The sequence below is a fragment of the Schistocerca gregaria genome, chromosome 1 (genome assembly GCF_023897955.1).
Source record: "Schistocerca gregaria isolate iqSchGreg1 chromosome 1, iqSchGreg1.2, whole genome shotgun sequence".
NCBI classification, from domain to species: domain Eukaryota; kingdom Metazoa; phylum Arthropoda; class Insecta; order Orthoptera; family Acrididae; genus Schistocerca; species Schistocerca gregaria.
The window spans coordinates 844,998,203-845,018,431 of record NC_064920.1 but is presented as its reverse complement, the minus strand read 5'-3'; the positions used below and the strand labels follow the sequence as shown (position 1 = coordinate 845,018,431).

General features: G+C 46.7%; 1 protein-coding gene across 1 annotated transcript in view; it reads left to right on the top strand.

Annotated features, from left to right (window-relative positions):
* The window catches only part of LOC126272538 (titin-like), a 999,170-nt gene that overhangs the window by 481,097 nt on the left and 497,844 nt on the right, over nucleotides 1-20,229 (top strand). Inside the window, 1 exon segment of the mRNA XM_049975459.1 lies at nucleotides 14,810-14,974. Within this exon segment, the coding sequence (XP_049831416.1) occupies nucleotides 14,810-14,974 (165 nt within the window).

The window sequence follows — 20,229 nt, the reverse complement described above, 5'->3', positions numbered from 1 at the left end:
ATGATCTGACGCAGAAGTTGGGCAGAATCTGCACGAGATCCCTCAGAGAACATCCAACAACTATGTCAATCAATCCCAAGCCGAGTAACTGCTTACACAAGTTCCAGATGTGGACCAAGGCGTGACTGACTTGCCCAATTTGTTAAGCTCTTTCTCTTGAATAAATCGTTCAATTTTTCTAAAATTGTTCTCATTTGTTTGCATATGTTCATCATATCTACCAATTTCCGTCTCCTTCGAATAATTTCTTCGTGGTGCATTGTTTTCTCTGTTTTCTCTTCTTGTTTTGTCTTAAAGTATATTGCCGTACATATTTAAACTATGACACGTGCTCCAGATGTCCACCATCAATTTTGTAATTGGATGCTCTTGAAATGATTCAGAAATGGTACGGAGACCCTAAGTAGTTATGAATGTTCGGGGATTTGAGAGCATTCGACCCCTCTTACCATCATCGCTGAAATCCTAATTTGCGACACGAATTGATGGTGGACTGTCAATCTTATCTGGCGGAATGATTCTGTGTACACCGTGGCAGGAGGAAACATTCTAGATTATCACACCAGACAAACTGATAGTTACCCGCACGATACATCACGGTATAATACCAAGTAGGATCAGGGATAATAGTGTACAACTTTCTTCACGTATGGTATGTGCAGCTGAAGCCACTCATTGATGATTATCCCCCGCAAAGATATTATATTGCAGGGAAGTTAACTGTTACCTTTCATCCGCTATTCCAAATAGAACCAGGATTTTCGTTGGGATTAAGACCGGGTGATTAGGATTCCAGTCGACTTGCGACAGGGTGCCAGAGCGTTCGTCTGACCAGAAATTTGAACACGGCTATTGCCGTCTTGTTAGAGGACGATAGTGTCGACAGTATAGCCTAAATACACTGCGAGTTAAACTTCTCAACGAGCTGTTGGCAAAATCGATACCTTGCATAGTTTGGAAAAAAATGAGGCAAAATGACTCGTCAGACCTCGCTGCTATACGCCTCTAGTTAGCTACTTTCTACATATGTTGTTCCGCTATTGTAGACTTAAATATTTATGTGCCGTTGGCAGTTGCCTTTTGCGAGGTATCGGATACCGAATGCCCTTTGCATGAAGTTCGCTTTGGAATGTTCGCTCGGAAACTGGCTGAAATGAAGCTGCATTCACTGACACAAGAAATTCCTGTCGAATTTGAAATAAATTGTATTTCACAAGGCGTAACATTTGTCTCCGGTTCCAGTCAATAAGGATCTATTTATGGCCACTGTTATTTTCCGTGTTACTTGGCCCCGAGTGGCACTTCATGTTGGGTAGTCCGCGCTGATACAGCTAATCGTGCAACTCCATTCATGGCGTGGTCATAAGCACGTGCAAACATGATTACTCCTTTGTGCCATTTTGTCACGTCTCCATATCGATCCATCTTACTGCGCCGATTCCTTACAGTCAACTGGCAAATACACACCACCGACTTAACGCCAGCAGTGGAGGGCACATGACCACCTGTACCGGTTCTGCACCGTCTACAGTGCTCCAAAACGATCATTGTTCTCAATTTTAAGGGTATAACTAATATTTTGTTCGGTGAATTTACATATCTGTCCGCATATCTAATATACACTGATGGGCCCAAAATTTTCTGTGACAGTTGCCCATCGCGAGACAAGAGTGCCTGCCGCGGTAAGGAAAACAGAGGCGTTGGGGAAAAAGAAGAGGAACACAGCGAGAAATGCTTGTTTGAATGTAAATGCAGATACTAGCCTGCAGCTTGCGATGTTGTATTTGACGACGAACGGCACCTGTGCAGTGTTCTCAATGCGTTGTGTCAGTCTTGGCCAGAACAGTGTTCTGTGTAGTTGGGAGTACATTATGTCGGAGATAAGTTAATTCGAACGTGGCAGATTGTTGGAGCTCGTATGGTGCGTGCTGTTTGGTGTTTCAAAAGGCACCGTATCGAAGATTTATACCACTCACAAGGAAAGCGGAAAAACAGTATCCGGTAAGGCACAACGCGGACGAATGTGTGTTATTGAGTGGGAAGAAAGTCATTTGGTGTGATGAGCGTTGGTTCATGCTGTTTTCTAACTTCTGGCCGAGTTTACATCCCAAGACTGAAAAATGGCGGGGGTTCGGTGATGATTTGGGCAGCCATATCGTGGTTTATTTGCAAGGTAACATTGCTGAAAGGATTATGTAACGATTTTGGCTGATTAGGTCCATCCCATGGTACAGTGTGCGTTCCCCAACGAGGATGCTGCGTTCCAACAGGATTCACAAAGCTCGCATCGTCCAGAACCGCTTTCTTGTACACGAGGAACAATTCTCGCATGTCTCCTGGACAACGCAGGCACTTCATATCAGCATTATTAAGCCTTTGTTATCTACTTTGGAGAGGAGGGAGCGTGATCGCCGTCCACCTCCATCTATGTTACCTGATCCTGCCACTGTTTTGCCAGAAAGTCGCACACTTATCCATTCCGAGACGACTACAAGCTATTTAGAATAGGAGCGGTTTGCTACACCGATTAGACATGTTCATGTGCCCTTGGTTTAGAGCGCTATGTCACGGATTGCGCGGCCCCTCCCGCCTGAGGTTTGAGTCCTCCCTCGGGCGTGGGTGTGTGTGTGGTGTTCTTAGCAGAAGTTAGTTTAATTAGTGTGTAAGTCTAGGGACCGATGACCTCAGCAGTTTGGCCCCTTAGGAATTCACACACGTTTGAACATGTTAATGTGTTGTGTTTTTCGTGTTTCGATATTTTTGTCCACCCCCTGTATAAGCGGAACAGAGACGAATGAAGAATCGTTGTAGCGATGGTGCTGTGAGCAAGATGGAAAATCCACTGACATAATATCGGATTGTTAAGGTACTGCTCTGAAACGACCATCTTGGAAACGGCGAAACTGGTCAGTTGATCGCGTGCTATTGCCGTGCGTGAGCAGTTTTGGATAATGGCTGAAAGACGGCGTAACCATAAGTAGGCTACAACGTGTTGCAAGTGCACGCCTCATACAGAACGTGGAGGTTATGTCGTGATCTGTAGATCCGTCGACAAAATATAATCCTGGTGCAGGGTAACCCGTCATGCAGGCAAATGGCTGCTCGAAACATTTAAGTCGTACACGTTCCGGTGGGACAGTATTATGCCATGCTCGACACTCAAGTGTTCACCTCTCGGACCCATGGTAGTAATCGAAGGCACCGTGACAGTTGTGGACCACGTGAACATTATTGCGGTCCACCTGCATCTCATGCCTTCACCGACACCGATGGCATATTCCAACTTGATAACTGTAGATGTCACAATGCCAGAATCATGCTGCAGTGGTTTGATAATGAATTTACATAGATGTTTTGGCAACCAAATTCGCCTGTTCTGGAAGCATTGTAACACATATGTGACGCTGTCGGGCACTGTCTCGGTGCCCACATAGTTTGCGGGAAATGTGTGATCTGTGGGCAGACATCTGGTGCCACGTACTTCTGGAAGAAGACCGAGGAGTTGTTGAATTGATGCCACGCAGGATCGTTGCTGTACTGCGTTGCCAGGGCAGAGCAACACGGTATTAAGCACGTGGTCATAACGTGTGGCCCACCAGTGTTGTCCCTGCCTGTGCTCCTTTGCATCTGGCAAAGCGGCCACGTGGCCTGTGTGTATCCCGATGGTGCAGTGCAGCTTTACCGTTTCCGGGTTATTCCGGAGGGCCTGGGCAGCGGCGCGCGACGGGCCGTGAACGAGCTGCTCGCCGGCCCAACGGTGAACGACCCGGCTCAGCCCGCCGGTGCTGGCTGTGGCACCACTAACTGGCACCTTCCCTTCCCTTCCCGATCACTGCCGGTATTAAGTACCTCCGAGCGATCTGCCCCCGCAACCGATCTCGCTAACGCAAGTTCGTGCGTTGGTGCTCTACTTGCAGGTTGCCGTTCTAGCTCTGATGGCGAAACAAATGTTCACCACCAGTATTTGCGCTACTAGCTCTGGGAAGTTGGAGGCGTGAAGTTTGTGATCTGACTTTGTGACAGTGTCCTGGGTTAAATACCAATATCTTTGCAGTATCTCACGGAGTGACGGCATGTGACGCTGTCGATTGTGATCTATCTGCCAGATGGGACATCAAGATCGACGGTCTCCGTGGTGCTATGCGAGAGGAGTAAGGTGTGTACGGAAACGGACTTCCCTCTCCGCCGTTGTTTTTCTGATAATAATAATAATAATAATAATCATAAACAACAACACCCCTTTAGAAAGCTTATTTGCAATCTTCGTAGTGAACTAATTTCTGTCTATTACACTACAATATTTTGAAAAGGTGGGCACAAAGTAACCGCCTCCCCCATTCCCCCGGTACTGCGAGCGTAAAATAAAAAGTGACGTTCTACTTTGAAATTACACTGTAAGACAAACACAAACACACACACACACACACACACACACACACACACACAAACCGGCGCTCCAGGAATAAGTGATGCAATTTGGTCACAAACTGATATTCATACAGGTATCGACGGAAAATACGAAATATTGAACTTTGGCCATCGTTGGACGTGTGAGTGACGCTTCAACGCAGTTTCACTATGCAGCTCGTAACGACAGTGAGAATGGGATATGTCGATGCTAAGGCATGAAATCTCTGAAATTTTATTGCGCTTACTCAGCTGGACAGTAACTTAGCCTCCCAGAAGAGGCGCGTGGACAATATACGCAGAGAGACACTCTTAGCTTCAGATTCATCGTTATCATCGATCATACGTGCAACTGATGCTTCAGTGACCACAAGGAGCATTAAGAGGCGGCTCAGGGAAGGGGGGCTGCGGTCACGGTGCCCCTTTCGCCGATTACTATTGACCTCCATGCAGGCACAAGCCCGTTTGCAGTGGCACCCGGCATATTTGGCCTATAATCTCAGTGAAAAGTCCTACTTCGAAATGAGCCCCGGCGACGACCGAAGACGCATCGGATACCAACCTGCGTGTCGCGTGCCATACGAGCTGACAACCAGGGTTGATATCCGAGGTGCCGTTCCATTTTATTGCAGGACGTCTTGGTTGTCATCCGCGGCGCCCTTACAGCACAACAACGATATTCTACGTCCCGTTTTGTTGCTCTGCATGGCAAGCCATCTTGGCCTTGCGTATCAGCAAGATAATGTCCGCCTGCACAAGGCGAGAGTTTCTAGTGACTGTCTTCGTGCTTGCGAAACCCTACATTGGCCAGCAAGGTCGCCGGATCTCTCCCCAGATGAGAACGTTTGGAACATTAAGGGCAAGGCGCTTCAGCCAGCTCAGGATTTTGATGATCCAAGAATTTGGTTCGATATCCGTCAGGAAGACATCCGACAATTGTGTGAATCAATGCCAAGCAGCATAAATGGTTGTATAAGGGCCAGCGGTCGATCGCGTTACTGTCTTGTTTGATCTGTGAAGCTCTTGCTCTTGAATAAATTATTCTGTTTTCCTGAAATTGTGATCATTTGTCTGTCTATACATGTAAATCACATCTACCGATTTTCGTCTTATCCAGATAATTCCTTTGTGGTGTGTATTTTTTTCTTTTTTGGAGTTTATTTCCCTGATTTCTATATTCACATTCGTCCTTCCAAGCCAGTTATCGTGAGTACTCGCAAGACTTCCAGTGATGTCAGCAGCTACCTCGTTATTCTCGCTGAGAGCGTTTCAGAGCGTCGTGGCGAGTTTCTCACAGTATTGCAGGATTACGCATGGTGTAACGCGCCGTTAGCGGCGGACACCCCTCCCAAGGAGGCGCGGAGGAAGTGCAGAGCTGCGGCCCGTGGGACACGGTCTCGTCGAATGCGAGGCCTCTCTCCTTGCCGCCGTCTTTCCTCTCTGCTGCTCCTCTCACTCGTAGGCCACATACTCGAAAATCGCTACACTCACAATGAAGTACTGGCGTGCAGTCAGATTTAGACCAAACGTCACAGCTGTGAAGAAGTTAAATGATTAAAGCAGAAGGCTAACCGGAACATGACGTACGTTGGGCGCAAAGTATACATTAATGCGAAATGAACATTCCCACGCACACGTCAGTCATGCCGTTACCATATGAACGGCGTTAGAATGAGCCGTTTGAGTGCTTAGGTGCCGAATGCTATCTTTGAGGCGCTTTCTCATACTAGTAGGTCAGCCTGTCCCTTCGATGATGGAGTCTACATTGTGGTAACACAATCTCAGTGAGTTCGTTCGATGGAATTTAAGGTGCCATGTGGGCCAAGAAGTGGTGTGCTTCTTCTTATAGTGTCTCGTGGATGCTGCATATTATGCGTGCACATACAATCCTGGAAATTGAAATAAGAACACCGTGAATTCATTGTCCCAGGAAGGGGAAACTTTATTAACACATTCCTGGGGTCAGATACATCACATGATCACACTGACAGAACCACAGGCACATAGACACAGGCAACAGAGCATGCACAATGTCGGCACTAGTACAGTGTATAGCCACCTTTCGCAGCAATGCAGGCTGCTATTCTCCCATGGAGACGATCGTAGAGATGCTGGATGTAGTCCTGTGGAACGGCCTGCCATGCCATTTCCACCTGGCGCCTCAGTTGGACCAGCGTTCGTGCTGGACGTGCAGACCGCGTGAGACGACGCTTCATCCAGTCCCAAACTTGCTCAATGGGGGACAGATCCGGAGATCTTGCTGGACAGGGTAGTTGACTTACACCTTCTAGAGCACGTTGGGTGGCACGGGATACATGCGGACGTGCATTGTCCTGTTGGAACAGCAAGTTCCCTTGCCGGTCTAGGAATGGTAGAACGATGGGTTCGATGACGGTTTGGATGTACCGTGCACTATTCAGTGTCCCCTCGACGATCACCAGAGGTGTACGGCCAGTGTAGGAGATCGCTCCCCACACCATGATGCCGGGTGTTGGCCCTGTGTGCCTCGGTCGTATGCAGTCCTGATTGTGGCGCTCACCTGCACGGCGCCAAACACGTATACGACCATCATTGGCACCAAGGCAGAAGCGACTCTCATCGCTGAAGACGACACGTCTCCATTCGTCCCTCCATTCACGCCTGTCGCGACACCACTGGAGGCGGGCTGCACGATGTAGGGGCGTGAGCGGAAGACGGCCTAACGGTGTGCGGGACCGTAGCCCAGCTTCATGGAGACGGTTGCGAATGGTCCTCGCCGATACCCCAGGAGCAACAGTGTCCCTAATTTGCTGGGAAGTGGCGGTGCGGTCCCCTACGGCACTGCGCAGGATCCTACGTTCTTTTCGTGCATCCGTGCGTCGCTGCAGTCCGGTTCCAGGTCGACGGGCACGTGCACCTTCCGCCTACCACTGGCAACAACATCGATGTACTGTGGAGACCTCACGCCCCACGTGTTGAGCAATTCGGCGGTACGTCCACCCGGCCTCCCGCATGCCCACTATACGCCCTCGCTCAAAGTCCGTCAACTGCACATATGGTTCACGTCCACGCTGTCGCGGCATGCTACCAGTATTAAAGACTGCGATGGAGCTCCGTGTGCCACGGCAGACTGGCTGACACTGACGGCGGCGGTGCACAAATGCTGCGCAGCTAGCGCCATTCGACGGCCAACACCGCGGTTCCTGGTGTGTCAGCTGTGCCGTGCGTGTGATCATTGCTTGTACAACCCTCTCGCAGTGTCCGGAGCAAGTATGGTGGGTCTGACACACCGGTGTCAATGTGTTCTTTTCTCCATTTCCAGGAGTGTATATTACTGCTTGAAGGTATTGTGCACAAGTCCCAGAAATAACTGTTAGTGGGGCGCAGAACTTACAGAATCGCTCTGCGGTCGTTACGTGTGCAGGTAGTAGAGCTGTGGCTGCGTAATTACGCTTGCAAATTAGAAAAGAAACTTTATGATGGGGCGAAGAGATCTCTACCCATCTACGTGTAAGTATCATAACCCTATTACTATTGTTAGTTCTTATCGCATTCATGATGATTTTTGAATACTGTGCGACCATACTTGGTGTTGACACCGAAGAGAAATCGATAGTGATTTGGCTTTTTCTTTACAAAATATATTGGACAAAATCTGATTTTTTGGGAGCTATTCATCTTCAGTAGTTCATAGCAAGTGTTATAGGCGTAACTAGCGGTTCAAGGCGTCTAGTATCGAGCCTTAATGGCGTGTCTTTGCGAAAAAGATAGCGAGTAGTTTCATTTTCGACAATCTTAATAGACCAGAGCACATCAGACTACTACTGTCTCCAGCCTATACTGCTTTCTAGCTTCAGTGCTATAAACTGCCAGCATCGTCCAAAATGTTCATGTTCTCCACCCTTTTCACAAATACATGTCTTCTAGATCAATGCTAGACATCTTCAAGTGGAATGAAAGTGGGGGGGGGGGGGGGTCGGCGGATGTGAAAGTTTTTCCACATTGTGGTAATTTGCACCTAATTTGAACAGACGGTTGAGTCAAAAATGAGGAGAGTTAGTAGTGCTGCGTATACACACCCAGAAAAAAATGCTACACCCTCTCAATCTCTGTGTTCAGTGGCACCAGACTATAATAAGTGCAGATTGGGGGGTTTCATTGTTAGTGATTCGTCACGTCAATCGGCGATCACTTGGCGCTCAGGAGGCCCGTCTGCGCGCCCTCTGTTTTGCCTCTGCAAGCAGCAACTGTGCTGAATTTAGAGGCGAACGGTGTTTTGCGACATTTATTCTGGCGCTCAAAGAAGCGCCACCCACGAGTACGTAGCCTGCTTCTTTTGCACAGCTTCAGCCATTTGAACGGTGCCACATTGCGGGCAATGGACGTATCGAGGGACTGCTGCACAAGCTGGAGACAGTGAAACGGTGCTGTGTCGCTGCTTTCAACACTAGTCTGTGGAACATTCACACACCCGGAGATCAGTTTCTGGACTTTCGCGTAGTACAGGCGGACGTGAAAATCGACGCACTGTTCGAGCAGCGGCGATCGACTGAACATCATCCAGGGACGAAATTGTGGCACATGTTGCACCTGGTTTCTCACCAGGGACCATTGGGAACCATGTGTTTGCAGCAATATTAAGATCACGTGTGGCTCAGACCAGGCTGCCACTGACTATGACACTGCCAACCGTGGATACTCTGTCGTCATGAAAGAGTCGATTGGAGAATGGATTGGCGCTCTGATGTTCTCGGTTATGAGCGTATATTCTGTCTGTATGTGAGCGACGGTCGTACGCGTGTACAGCATAGACCCAGTTGAGCTTCCTGTTCCAGAGTGCATTCGGCCAAGGCACACAAATCCCAGCCCAGGCTTCATGGTATGGGGAGCCATTAGTTACAATCGCGGTCACATAAGGTGTTTCCGCCGGATGGAGTGGCCGAGCGGTTCTAGGCGCTACGGTCGCAGGTTCGAATCGTGCCTCGGGCATGGATGTGTGTGATGTCCTTAGGTTAGTTAGGTTTAAGTAGTTCTAAGTTCTAGGGGACTTATGACCGTAGCAGTTGAGTCCCATAGTGCTCAGAGCCATTTGAACCATTTTTTAAGGTGTTTCCGCAGGGTCAAGTAACCAGTGCCTGCTAATTTTGCGCAGGGCGTTATCCCCGTGCTACTGCCATTACATCAACACGAGGGTGATATGCTTTTTTTTATCAGGACAATGTAAGTCCACGACGTGCATTTTGTGATGTAAAACAATTGCCCTGGGCAGCAAGATCGCGAGAATTCTCGCCAATTGAACAGAGAGTGCAAGAACCATTGCCGAATTGCAACAAAAGGCGCAAGACGATTGCGACAATCTACGGCAGGATGCCGTTCGGCACTTTTGCTATCATTTTCATATGAGAATACACACCTGCGTTGCCACCAGAGATGTACACTGTCTATGATGCGACTGGTTGGGCACCCTTTACTGTGAAGTGTGTTTCATTTAGTCGGAATTCATCAGTAACTCCTGCAGTGATGAACTATCTGTGGCATCACTTGTCAGTACAATGTCCTTGAGAGTGGAGAATGTTTTTTGGCATTGTTGTGTCGGGACGATTCAGTAAACGGAGAAACACAGACCGGAATCCATAGAACCACCACTACGTTTGTACAATTATTTATATTTGTACGGGCTGCTATTCTTGCCTTATTCTTAGCGCCATGCCTAGAGGAATGTCTACAAGCACTGCACGCCTCTTCTGAGAAATGGCTGGCCTTTCTCTCTCAGTTAGTGAGAAAACATCAGCCCGTGGCGCGCCCTTTATTTTCCTGGTGCCTGCAAATAGAAGTTGCGGGTCCCTAGAGCAAACTTGTGTGGCCTGCGCGCCGCTGGTCACGGAAGGCCCGCCAGCCGAAATTCCTGCTGTCCCATCCGTCAGGTTATTACGACCCCGGGCGCCACCAGGCACGGCCCAGGAATGCGCCAGCCAGCGCCGACCCAGTTCCCCGTGGCCTGCCGTGAGCAACCGCCTTAAAAGTTCGCGAATTCCCTCTGGAATCCGTCAGGCCGCTGAGGAGCCGTTCTATTGATGTATTCGTCGCTTGCTCAAAGTTACAGGTGCAAGGTGGTGCCGTCACTTCCACTGCTGCACCTTCTCTCAACAAGTTTGGCTCTAGCCGATAGCTCATTTCAAAGTATTCCCCCGCCCCACACATTCTGAGATGGAGCGCCGCAGTAGGCATATAGTCATATGATGCAGCAACTTTTAATTAATAAGTCCTTTCGTTTTTTTTACTCGTAATGTGATCTTCAGATACCGAGCTGTAGGATGTTTCATTGCTCTTCGTTCAGAACGTGCTAATGAAACTTTGTAAGTTGATTTTCACCGATATTCGTCGTGTTTCTTGAGCCGTTATCTGATTTAGATTTTACTTACGTTCTTTGAAGTTCTCCATTGGATCAAGCATACGTACCCCTTCTTCGTATACAATCTTTATCAACACTTAGTCTAACCTGGTCGAGCGGTTCTAGGCGCTTCAGTCTGGAACCGCGCGAACGCTACGGTCGCAGGTTCGAATCGTGCCTCGGGCATGGATGTGTGTGATGTCCTTAGGTTAGTTAGGTTTAACTTGTTCTAAGTTATAGGGGACTGATGACCTCCGATGTTAATTCCCATAGTGCTCAGAGCCATTTGAACTTAGTCTAACCTGATGCAGGTATCATATAATCAGGCAGTTACACAGTCACCCAAGCGTTTCATAAACATTATTTGAGAGAGGTTCAGCAGTTTCCCGATATTACGCCCATGAACTTACATCGCTGCAGCGATGGCTGAATCTATGCGGTTGCTCCCATTTGACACCGCTACGTATTGTTACGCCGATGTGTTAGTATCACATGATGGATTCAAGTTTTATACGTTCAGATCCACTTGCCAACCGTTTCAGTAGTGTGGACTCTTGTGCGGTCGCAAATAGGGAGCATTCTAGCAGAACCATTGTATCGAATGAGCTTTATTTTCCATATGAATCATAACCACTGTTCCTGCGTCACATAGGTAATTTAAAGTAGAGAGCGCTTATGCGATTACACGTCAGAGATTACACACCTAACGAGTTTGCCTTGCGCGTGTATTGTTCGGTCCATATTGATAGGACGCAACATCCCTCTCGGTCGATGTACTTCTAAATAGAGTGTTACAGCTGTGTAATTCTTCGGGAGTTATCTTAAGGTAAAGCTATTGCTCACGCCCTCTGTGAACAGGAGCTGAGCCCAAACACACATGCCGTTTGCGAACTAGTGATGTCGTATGCTATTTGGAGAGTTAAAATATGAGCGCGCTGTGCTGTCAGAGCTCCAAAATCACTGCTAAAGGTGGTTCCAGTAATACCTGGTACCGTCCACTATGTAATGCGAGAAGTACTGCTGGTTTGTTAGTCCTTAGATTAAGTAGAATGCGTCTTCTCCACGGTAGGACGTACACTCTGCGCCATGGTGTATGTACAGTTCGTGTTTCCACTATTGGTCTGAAATTATTCATCCTGCTTACCAGTACCGTCAAGGTTCGTCACCCTGCCTTAAATGAAAGAAGGAAGATGATGAGGTAATTATACACGATCTGCGAGCTCACATTGTGCAAAGATAGTGAAGGAAATAATCTGCGTGCTTTTCATAGAAGCAATCCTGGCATTTGCTGAAACCAATTTCGGGAAGCCATTGAAATCCTAAATGTAGATGACTGGACGAGGATTTGAGCGCTAGTCTTCCCGAATGCAGTTGGACAACTGCGCCACCTTGCATGGTCACGCTGTCGTGTTTGGGTTCTATTAAGACGGCCTGGTGACTGCTTAGACCGTGGAAAGAGTAACTGCGTGTATACTAATCAGTTGTAGACTGGTATACACAGCCGGCCGGGGTGGCCGAGCGGTTCTAGGCGCTTCAGTCCGGAACCGCGCGACCGCTACCGTTGCAGGTTCGAACCCTGCCTCGGCCATGGATGTGTGCGATGTCCTTAGGTTACTTAGGTTTAAGTAGTTCTAAGTTCTAGGGGACTGATGACCTCAGATAGCGCTCAGAGCCATTTGAAGCACTTGAATGGGGCACACAACGTAACAACCATCTGAATCCCGTGTTTCATGTTTCTCTGTGATACGAAAATAATCTCGGGCCGTATAACAGAGACGCTGGATTTGGTACATTCTGTACTCGTTTCATACACTTGGAAGGGGTTTCAGTACACTGTATTATACCATGCCCCGGCACTCCGTGTCCCGTGAGCAGATTTATTTTCCACTTTGGATGTATCATTGTCTTCACTTTGCCAATCTGCATGTGGAGGAAGGAACGTGTTTGAAGTTCCTGTATGATCTGTGCAGGAAGACGAAAGTTTCCGATTTATGCCACTAGAAAAAGGGTATAGATTCACACGAAATCTTAGTATGCACATTGCCTTACTTATTGCTGATATGCATAGCTTCAAATTAGCGAAGCCGTATCCAAAACTGACAGTCATTTCGAAACATGTCTCCATGACTGGTACGAGACCTATACAACCGTTGTAAGATACCTCTGACGACAACATGCGAGCTCTAAACGTTATAACAGTCTGAATCACTTTGTTGGAGAAAGCAGACCTCTCGGTGTTTTTTTAATTTGGTCCGTGCTGCATACAAGCATTCATGGACTTTCATAAGGGATGCACACAATTCTTCTGTGGTGAGGTGATTACTTTTGCTAACCACGTCGCTTACCTCAAGCCGACCTATGCCCTTATACAGTCGTCAGTCGGATGACTCTGAAGCAATGTTGCTATACAGTTGCTTGCATGTCCAAGAGATTTCAGGAATCGCAGCCTGAAAACTGAAACAAACGTAAAAATACGAGAGCACTGTCGTAGGGACACCCTGGTTGTCAGTAATCTCTGCCATCAAAAAGTTACTGCAGGTATAATTAATATAGGATTAAGAATGTAACGAATAGGATATTAAATACAGTGTTGACAAGATTTTTCTATTGCAGCACTTTAAAACGTGAATAGAATATTTGTTCCTAGGTCCATAACCACATTCTAAGTTCTAATATAATAAATTTTGTTGATACCTAGAATCTTATGTACACGAATCAGCATGGTGCGTAGCGCGAGCAAAATGCCGTGGCGGCTAGATCCGTAGTCGGTTGGGAAGCGTGGGGTGAGCGGCAGTGGTGGAGGTGGTTGGGGGAGGAGGGGGGGGGGGGGTCACTCATAGCGCTGTAGGGGAAATGCCGAGCACTGGAGGGGAAGTGCCGTTCTAAACTGAAGGCTACACCCACATTTTTGGTAAATATTAAGTGGGGCCCCTCCACGCCCATACTTGCCTGGTGGCCATTTAAAAAGATCTGTCACCTCTTCTTTGGTTAGTACCTAAAAAGAATTCCACTGAAAATGCAGCGATTTATTTTCGCCTGGTTGTTAACCATTTGTAACTTTCAGAGAAGAGTCACGAATGGGGAATTTTGAATAAAACCTACACATGTCTGTTGTTGCCATGTTAAAATTTGCTTTTTTCTCTAAAACTCGGCGGAGTTTACAGCGTGTCACTTCATCAACATGTTGTACAGACGCATTTGTGAGAGAATTTGGAAACAATGGTTTATTAAGTGAGGAACTGAGGAAAAGTCAGGTCAGTATCTTATCCTCTGCACAAAATAAACGTGTAATGACTTCAATTATGTTGTTCCAAAAGCCATAGCATTTCTTGTTTCACCAGCTATCGGTGGCTCTTAAAAATTACATTCTTTCATCGAAAAAGTCTGTAGTTAGTGGAACAACACGATAGCTAATGCAATTTTGCATAATAATCATATGCCAAAATACCCTCCTCTTTGCGTACTATCATTTGCCAAAATCTCAGTTAGATATCTCAAACCGTTTATGGAATATGAGGAATGTTGTGGATGTTTCACTCCTACTTTGTCGCTGGCGCGGCGCGATCGCAAATTAGTGCGTTACATCAGATGAGTGTTTTGAGATTTGTGACAGATATAGACCTCCAACCAAGTGTAAAGAAAAATTCAATATGTTCAAATGGATCTGAGCACTATGGGACTTAACTACTGAGGTCATCAGTCCCCTAGACTTAGAACTACTTAAACCTAACTAACCTAAGGACATCACGTACATCCATGCCCGAGGTAGGATTCGAACCTGCGACCGTAGCAGTCGCGCATTTCCAGACTGAAGCGCCTAGAAACGCTCGGTCACTCCGGCCGATGTTAGCTAAATTTCATATAGAGCAACTTGCAATATGTAATATGCACCAGTAGCAAAATCATACCGACTGTGACTCATCGCAGAGACGGACTTGGAGATCTTCGTTTGCTAGCAGTTGCAGAGAGATAGCTGTGATGCCGGCCGGCTGAGGACTGCTGCTGTTTCTGACAGCGTGTGGTTTGTTGCAGGGGACTCGGAATACAAGCCGTACGTGTGTGCGGAGCCAGACGTGACGGAGTTGAGCCTGGACGGCACTGAGGACTTCCTGGTGCTGGCCTGCGACGGCCTGTGGGACTTCGTGACCGAGCAGCAGGTCGCCGCCGTCGTCTACGTGCACCTCCACGAGCATCCAGGTAGGGCGCCGCTTTTAGATCACGTTAGGCGTACCTTCAGTGCGAAACAAATATACTAATGTACGCAGTCATGGATGTGGAACAAATCAAAAAAATCTTAAACACATTTTCATTTAAAACGATAGCACACTTGAAATAAAAAATATGAATGTTCGAGATACTAAGGTTCATATGGTAATTCTTAGGCTGTTATGCAAAAAAATAGAAAAATCATTTTACAGCACTTATCGGTACGCATGCAACAGAATGCGCTACCAATATCTTCCAACACTCCTCGTGTACACGCAGGATTTTTCCAGGGCTCATATCCCGGGTTCTGTTTGTGATAGAAAAGTAAGGGTCAAGTGGTTTGTATAGCTTTTGGGCCAGGGACTATTTGTATACCTAACCGAAGGATCATCTTACTGTAACAAGCCCACAGTTTAGGATCAATTTTTGAATACTGCAGTTTTCCAGCGGCTTAGGCAAAGGGAGCAAATCAGCTGTTATTCTTTTTCTTTTTTTTCTTCTCTCTCTCTCTTTCTCTCTCTCTCTCTCTCTCTCTCTCTCTCCATTAAATGTGGTGTACGATGCACCTTCAGGGGCTTATGGAGGAGCCATTTAGTTCATTCGCGGATCTTCTGAAAACACCGTTTTTCACAATTTTTTGCCGTCAGCAGCAGATATGTGAATAACTAATCGCAGCAAATTTCTCAAATTTTAACGGCAAATTCTCTAGGTATTTATTTATATGTTGCAAAGCGTGTCGGTCGTCATCAGAAGGGATCTGGGAACCCCATGTAGTACTGAGTCCACGTAAAATTTTTGTGCTCGGAAAATCCGGTCCGAGGTGTGAAATTAGTTCTGCTTTATTTCAGTTTCACATAAGTAAGCTATCAAAGTTTACTGACCCATAAGGTTCTCTTCATGTGAGTGATATGCCCTTCTGTCAGAGCACAAAAAAGGTAAATATGCTCTTGTTTATTTAAAAAGACTCTGACTGAAAAGTGGGAAACCGGCTGCGTCATTCAAAATTTCTGAGTACAAATTTTCCAAAAATTTTGGCATGCAAACATATTTGCGTTTTTTTATGCAGAGAGAGGCTGAGACAGTGGCAGTGGCAGTGACAAGAGAGACGGAGAAGTAGGAAGTACTGGAAGGTATTAGACAGTGGTTCTGTTGTAGAAAGAGCGGAGGAGACAATGGCAGCGTGACAGAAAGAGGACTTCACGGTATAATCATACAAAATGTCAACAGATGTCCGTACAATCGTGTTCTGCACGGAAGATGGCATTCTAGTAAACGATGACGTCAGGGCACCTGTCAAATGGGGTAGTGGTGAAGGGTTGCCCCACATTCACAATAGATGTGTATACAGTCACAGACAAGACCCTTACAAGACACTCTGCAGTTGAGGGCCGTAAGAAGAATGGAAGGATGACAGTCACAAACTGTTGTGACCCAGACGCTTAATGTGAATCGTTCTATTGTTTGTCGTATGTGGCGACAATTTATAGAGACCGAAACAGTATCCCGAAGACCAGGGCAGGGCCGGCAACGTGTGAATCAAAAAAGAGAAGACGTTATTTGGCTGTAAGGGCAGACGGTAGCGTCTTAGTACGCACGGCAACTGGCATCAGACCTCGCAACATCCACTGAACGTGTTGTATCGAGGCAAATGGTGTACAGAAGGCTTCGGCAGAGTGGTCTTTACTGTCGGAGACCTGCTGTATGCGTACCTCTGATGCGTCTTCACAGAGAAGTGAACGTCTAGAATGGAGTCGTCAACATGCCACCGGGACGGTCGAACGGTGGGCCAAAGTTATTTTTGCAGATGAGTCCCGATTTGGTCTGGAGAGTGATTCTCAGCGCATCCATATCTGGAGGGAACGTGGAACACGATTTCAAATCCAAACATTGTGGAAAGAGACCGATATCGAAGAGGATACGTAATGGTGTGGGCAGGGATTATGCTGAGGAGTCGAACATGAAATTGTATGGGAGAATCGGCAAGATTTAACCGCTGTCGGGCATCGTGAAAGATCTTGGGACCCCATTTGCGGTTGTTGCGAGGCGGTGTGGGCCCAGACTTCGTCCTGATAGACGATAATGCTACACCTCATTGAGCACGGGTGGTTGATGTTTTCTTGGGAACGGAAGATAATGCACGCATGGCGTGGCCTGCTCGTTCTCCCGATTTGAATTGGTTAAAAAAAAAAATGGCTCTGAGCACTATGGGACTCAACTGCTGTGGTCATCAGTCCCCTAGAACTTAGAACTACTTAAACCTAACTAACCTAAGGACATCACACACATCCATGCCCGATGCAGGATTCGAATCTACGACCGTAGCAGTCGCACGGTTCCGGACTGCGCGCCTAGAACCGCGAGGCCAACCGCGGCCGGCCCCCCATTTGAATTTCATAGAGCATCTGTGGGGTGCACTGGGGAGACAAATTGCGTTACGTCAGCATCCACCAACCACTCTCCAAGACTGGTGAGCAGCTCTGCAGGAAGAATGGGCGTTATTGCTTCCACATGAGACTCAAGACATCACTCACAGCATGCACAGGCGTTTTCAGGCCTGTATTGCTGAGAGAGGTGGTCACACGCCATGCTGAGCTGATTAACCATTTGCTGGGATGTGTGTGCAAATACGTTAAATTGGAAAAAACGAAGAACATTTTTGCCTACCATTATGCATGTAGAATTTATCTTGTTCTGCGTTCTTTTCATTGTTTCTGCGTAACTATTCTCTTTATATTGTTTTGTGGCAAAGTAAACGCAAGCTTGCAAAATTTCCGTTTGTTGCTTTAATTTTCAACACCAGAGTGTGTGTGTGTGTGTGTGTGTGTGTGTGTGTGTGTGTGTGTTTTTGGGGGGGGGGGGGGGGTCACCGCAACCTACAACCCAGAAACGTAGTGTAGAAGAAAGAGAAAAGATGTCACTCAAGTCCACAAAGCACTTGCAAGTTACGGGCATGTTACATACGTATGTAAGTTATGGCACTAAACTTGTGAGATTCGAATTTGTATCACGATACATGAAATCATAAAACGTGGAATATCGTTCGCAAAAAATTATTTTTGAAGAAGAATATGCAAAATACCAAATAGAAAAAGAGAAACGAGTTAAAAGCTCATCGCAAGTAGACTATATGTGCTGGTTCGTACAATTTTCGGAAGAGGCGCTAGCATTTAAACTATTTGGAGGTGCCATTTTTTCTCTCAATATTGTTTTATGTATTAAAATGAGAATATGAGCATAATGGGTTACAAGAATAGCAATTTGAAATACATACTTTAAGTTTCAGAAATGCATAATTATGTAATAATTATAAATAAGCCTTACGTAAACGTCTAGCGTTGCTGCACCTACGGGATGGCCACCAACTTGCCTCGTATTTGCGGCTAAGCTTGGACGCCATGACGCAGGCTGACCTGGTATCACGGAGTTGCGTCTCATCGTCCGGGAACCACAAACGTCGCCGTCTCGAATGAGGAAGCGGCCGCCGTCGTTCTGGGTAGCGAAATTAATTGTTTTTGGACGTGTTGTGCTCTATCCTGTCCAACCGTAAAGGTGTCGTGCGTAGACATTACCACAGTAACCGTAGTTGACGTGCGCATTGTTGTCCGGCATAGCGGACAACAGTCGAGTGAGGCAGTTCTGTGCGACGTTGCATCGCCTCCCAGCTATCTAAGCAGCAACTGCTACATCTTCATTTATACTCCCGAGTCATATTGCAGTGCGTACGGAGGGTAATTGCGATACCATTGTCATTCTACCCTTTTTCTGCTCCAACCACGAATCGTGCGCCGGGAGAAAGACCATCAAAAGCCTCCAAATGGATTAGAATTTTTCCGATTTTCCCTCCGTAGTTATTTCACAAGACGCATGCTGAAGGAAATAAAATAATGCTTAATGATTGTGTGAACCTGCCTTCTCGGAATGACTTTTGATAAGCAGTTTGCTGCTCCTTAGCGAATTCGTGCGTACTAAACGCTGCTCTCTTTTTTAAATTTCGATTAGTCCTATCTGATGAGGGTGTCATAATGACAAATGATACTCTAGTATTTGTTATTCCTTCGGGGAGAAAGGGGGGCGGTGAATTTCATTAACATTCTTCGAGTGAATGTTAGTCCAGTATTTCATTTATCTACAGCTTGCTTGATGTGGCCGTTCCACTTCAGATCACTCGGGATTTATTATATTTTCCAATTATGACTCTCAATGATTGATTCCCATAGAGTGAAGCGCAGAACGTCACATTTGATTATGTTTCATGTCAGTTGCACAGTTCTTTAAACAATCATAGAACCTATCCAGGTCCTCCTGCAGTTCATTGTAACGCCTGTCTTCATACATACAACAGCATTATGGGAATCCACCCTCGTAGATATTTTGACTATGCAATAGCTTCTAGGTGTTACCACTAATCTTTTAATGGGTAGGTTTTAAGGCCCAGAGTACTGCCTCCCGTGTGGGCCACAGCCTATGGCGAAGAAGTGCTAGTGTTCTTTGCAGAAAGATTCTGCTTTCCTGTCCTGGACGTTACATGTCGCCCATAGAAGGAGGCTGGTATAGGAATAGAGGGCAAATTGTTAATTAGGCGCATCCAGCAACCTTCGTGGGCGCCATGCCAGCTACATACGAGTAGAGAGAAATTCCCCAGGAACAATCCCAGCCTCTCTTCCATTCCATGTTGTGACGTTTAGAGGCTTGGACTGGAGCACATCATATTGAATTCCCAGAGCTATAGATTTACATCTACTTACGTACTCCGCATGCCATCGCATGGTGTATGGCGGAGGATACTTCGTGTTACTAGTAATCAACTCATTTCCTGCTCCACTCGTAAATAGACCAGGGGAAAAACCACTTTCTGTGTACATCTGTGCACCTGGACGAGCTTTGATATCTTGTATCGTATCTCTTCGCGGTTCTTAAGCGAGACATACGTTGGTGGCATTAGAACCTTTCAGCTCTGAGCTGCAAATGCTTGTTCTATACATTTTCGCAATAGTGTTCCGTGAAAAGAACGTCTTCCGTCCACGGATTCTCATTTGACTTCACGAAGCATCTCCGTAGTACTTCCATGTTGTCAATATCCACCAGTAACAAATCTAGCAGCCCGCCTCTGAATTGCTTCGATGTCTTCCTTTAATCTGATCTGCTGGGATGTCAAACACTCGAGCAGTACCCAAAAAATCAGTCGCTTAAGTGTTCTATACGCTGCCTCCTTTATATATGAATCACTTTCCTAAAATTTGTCGAAT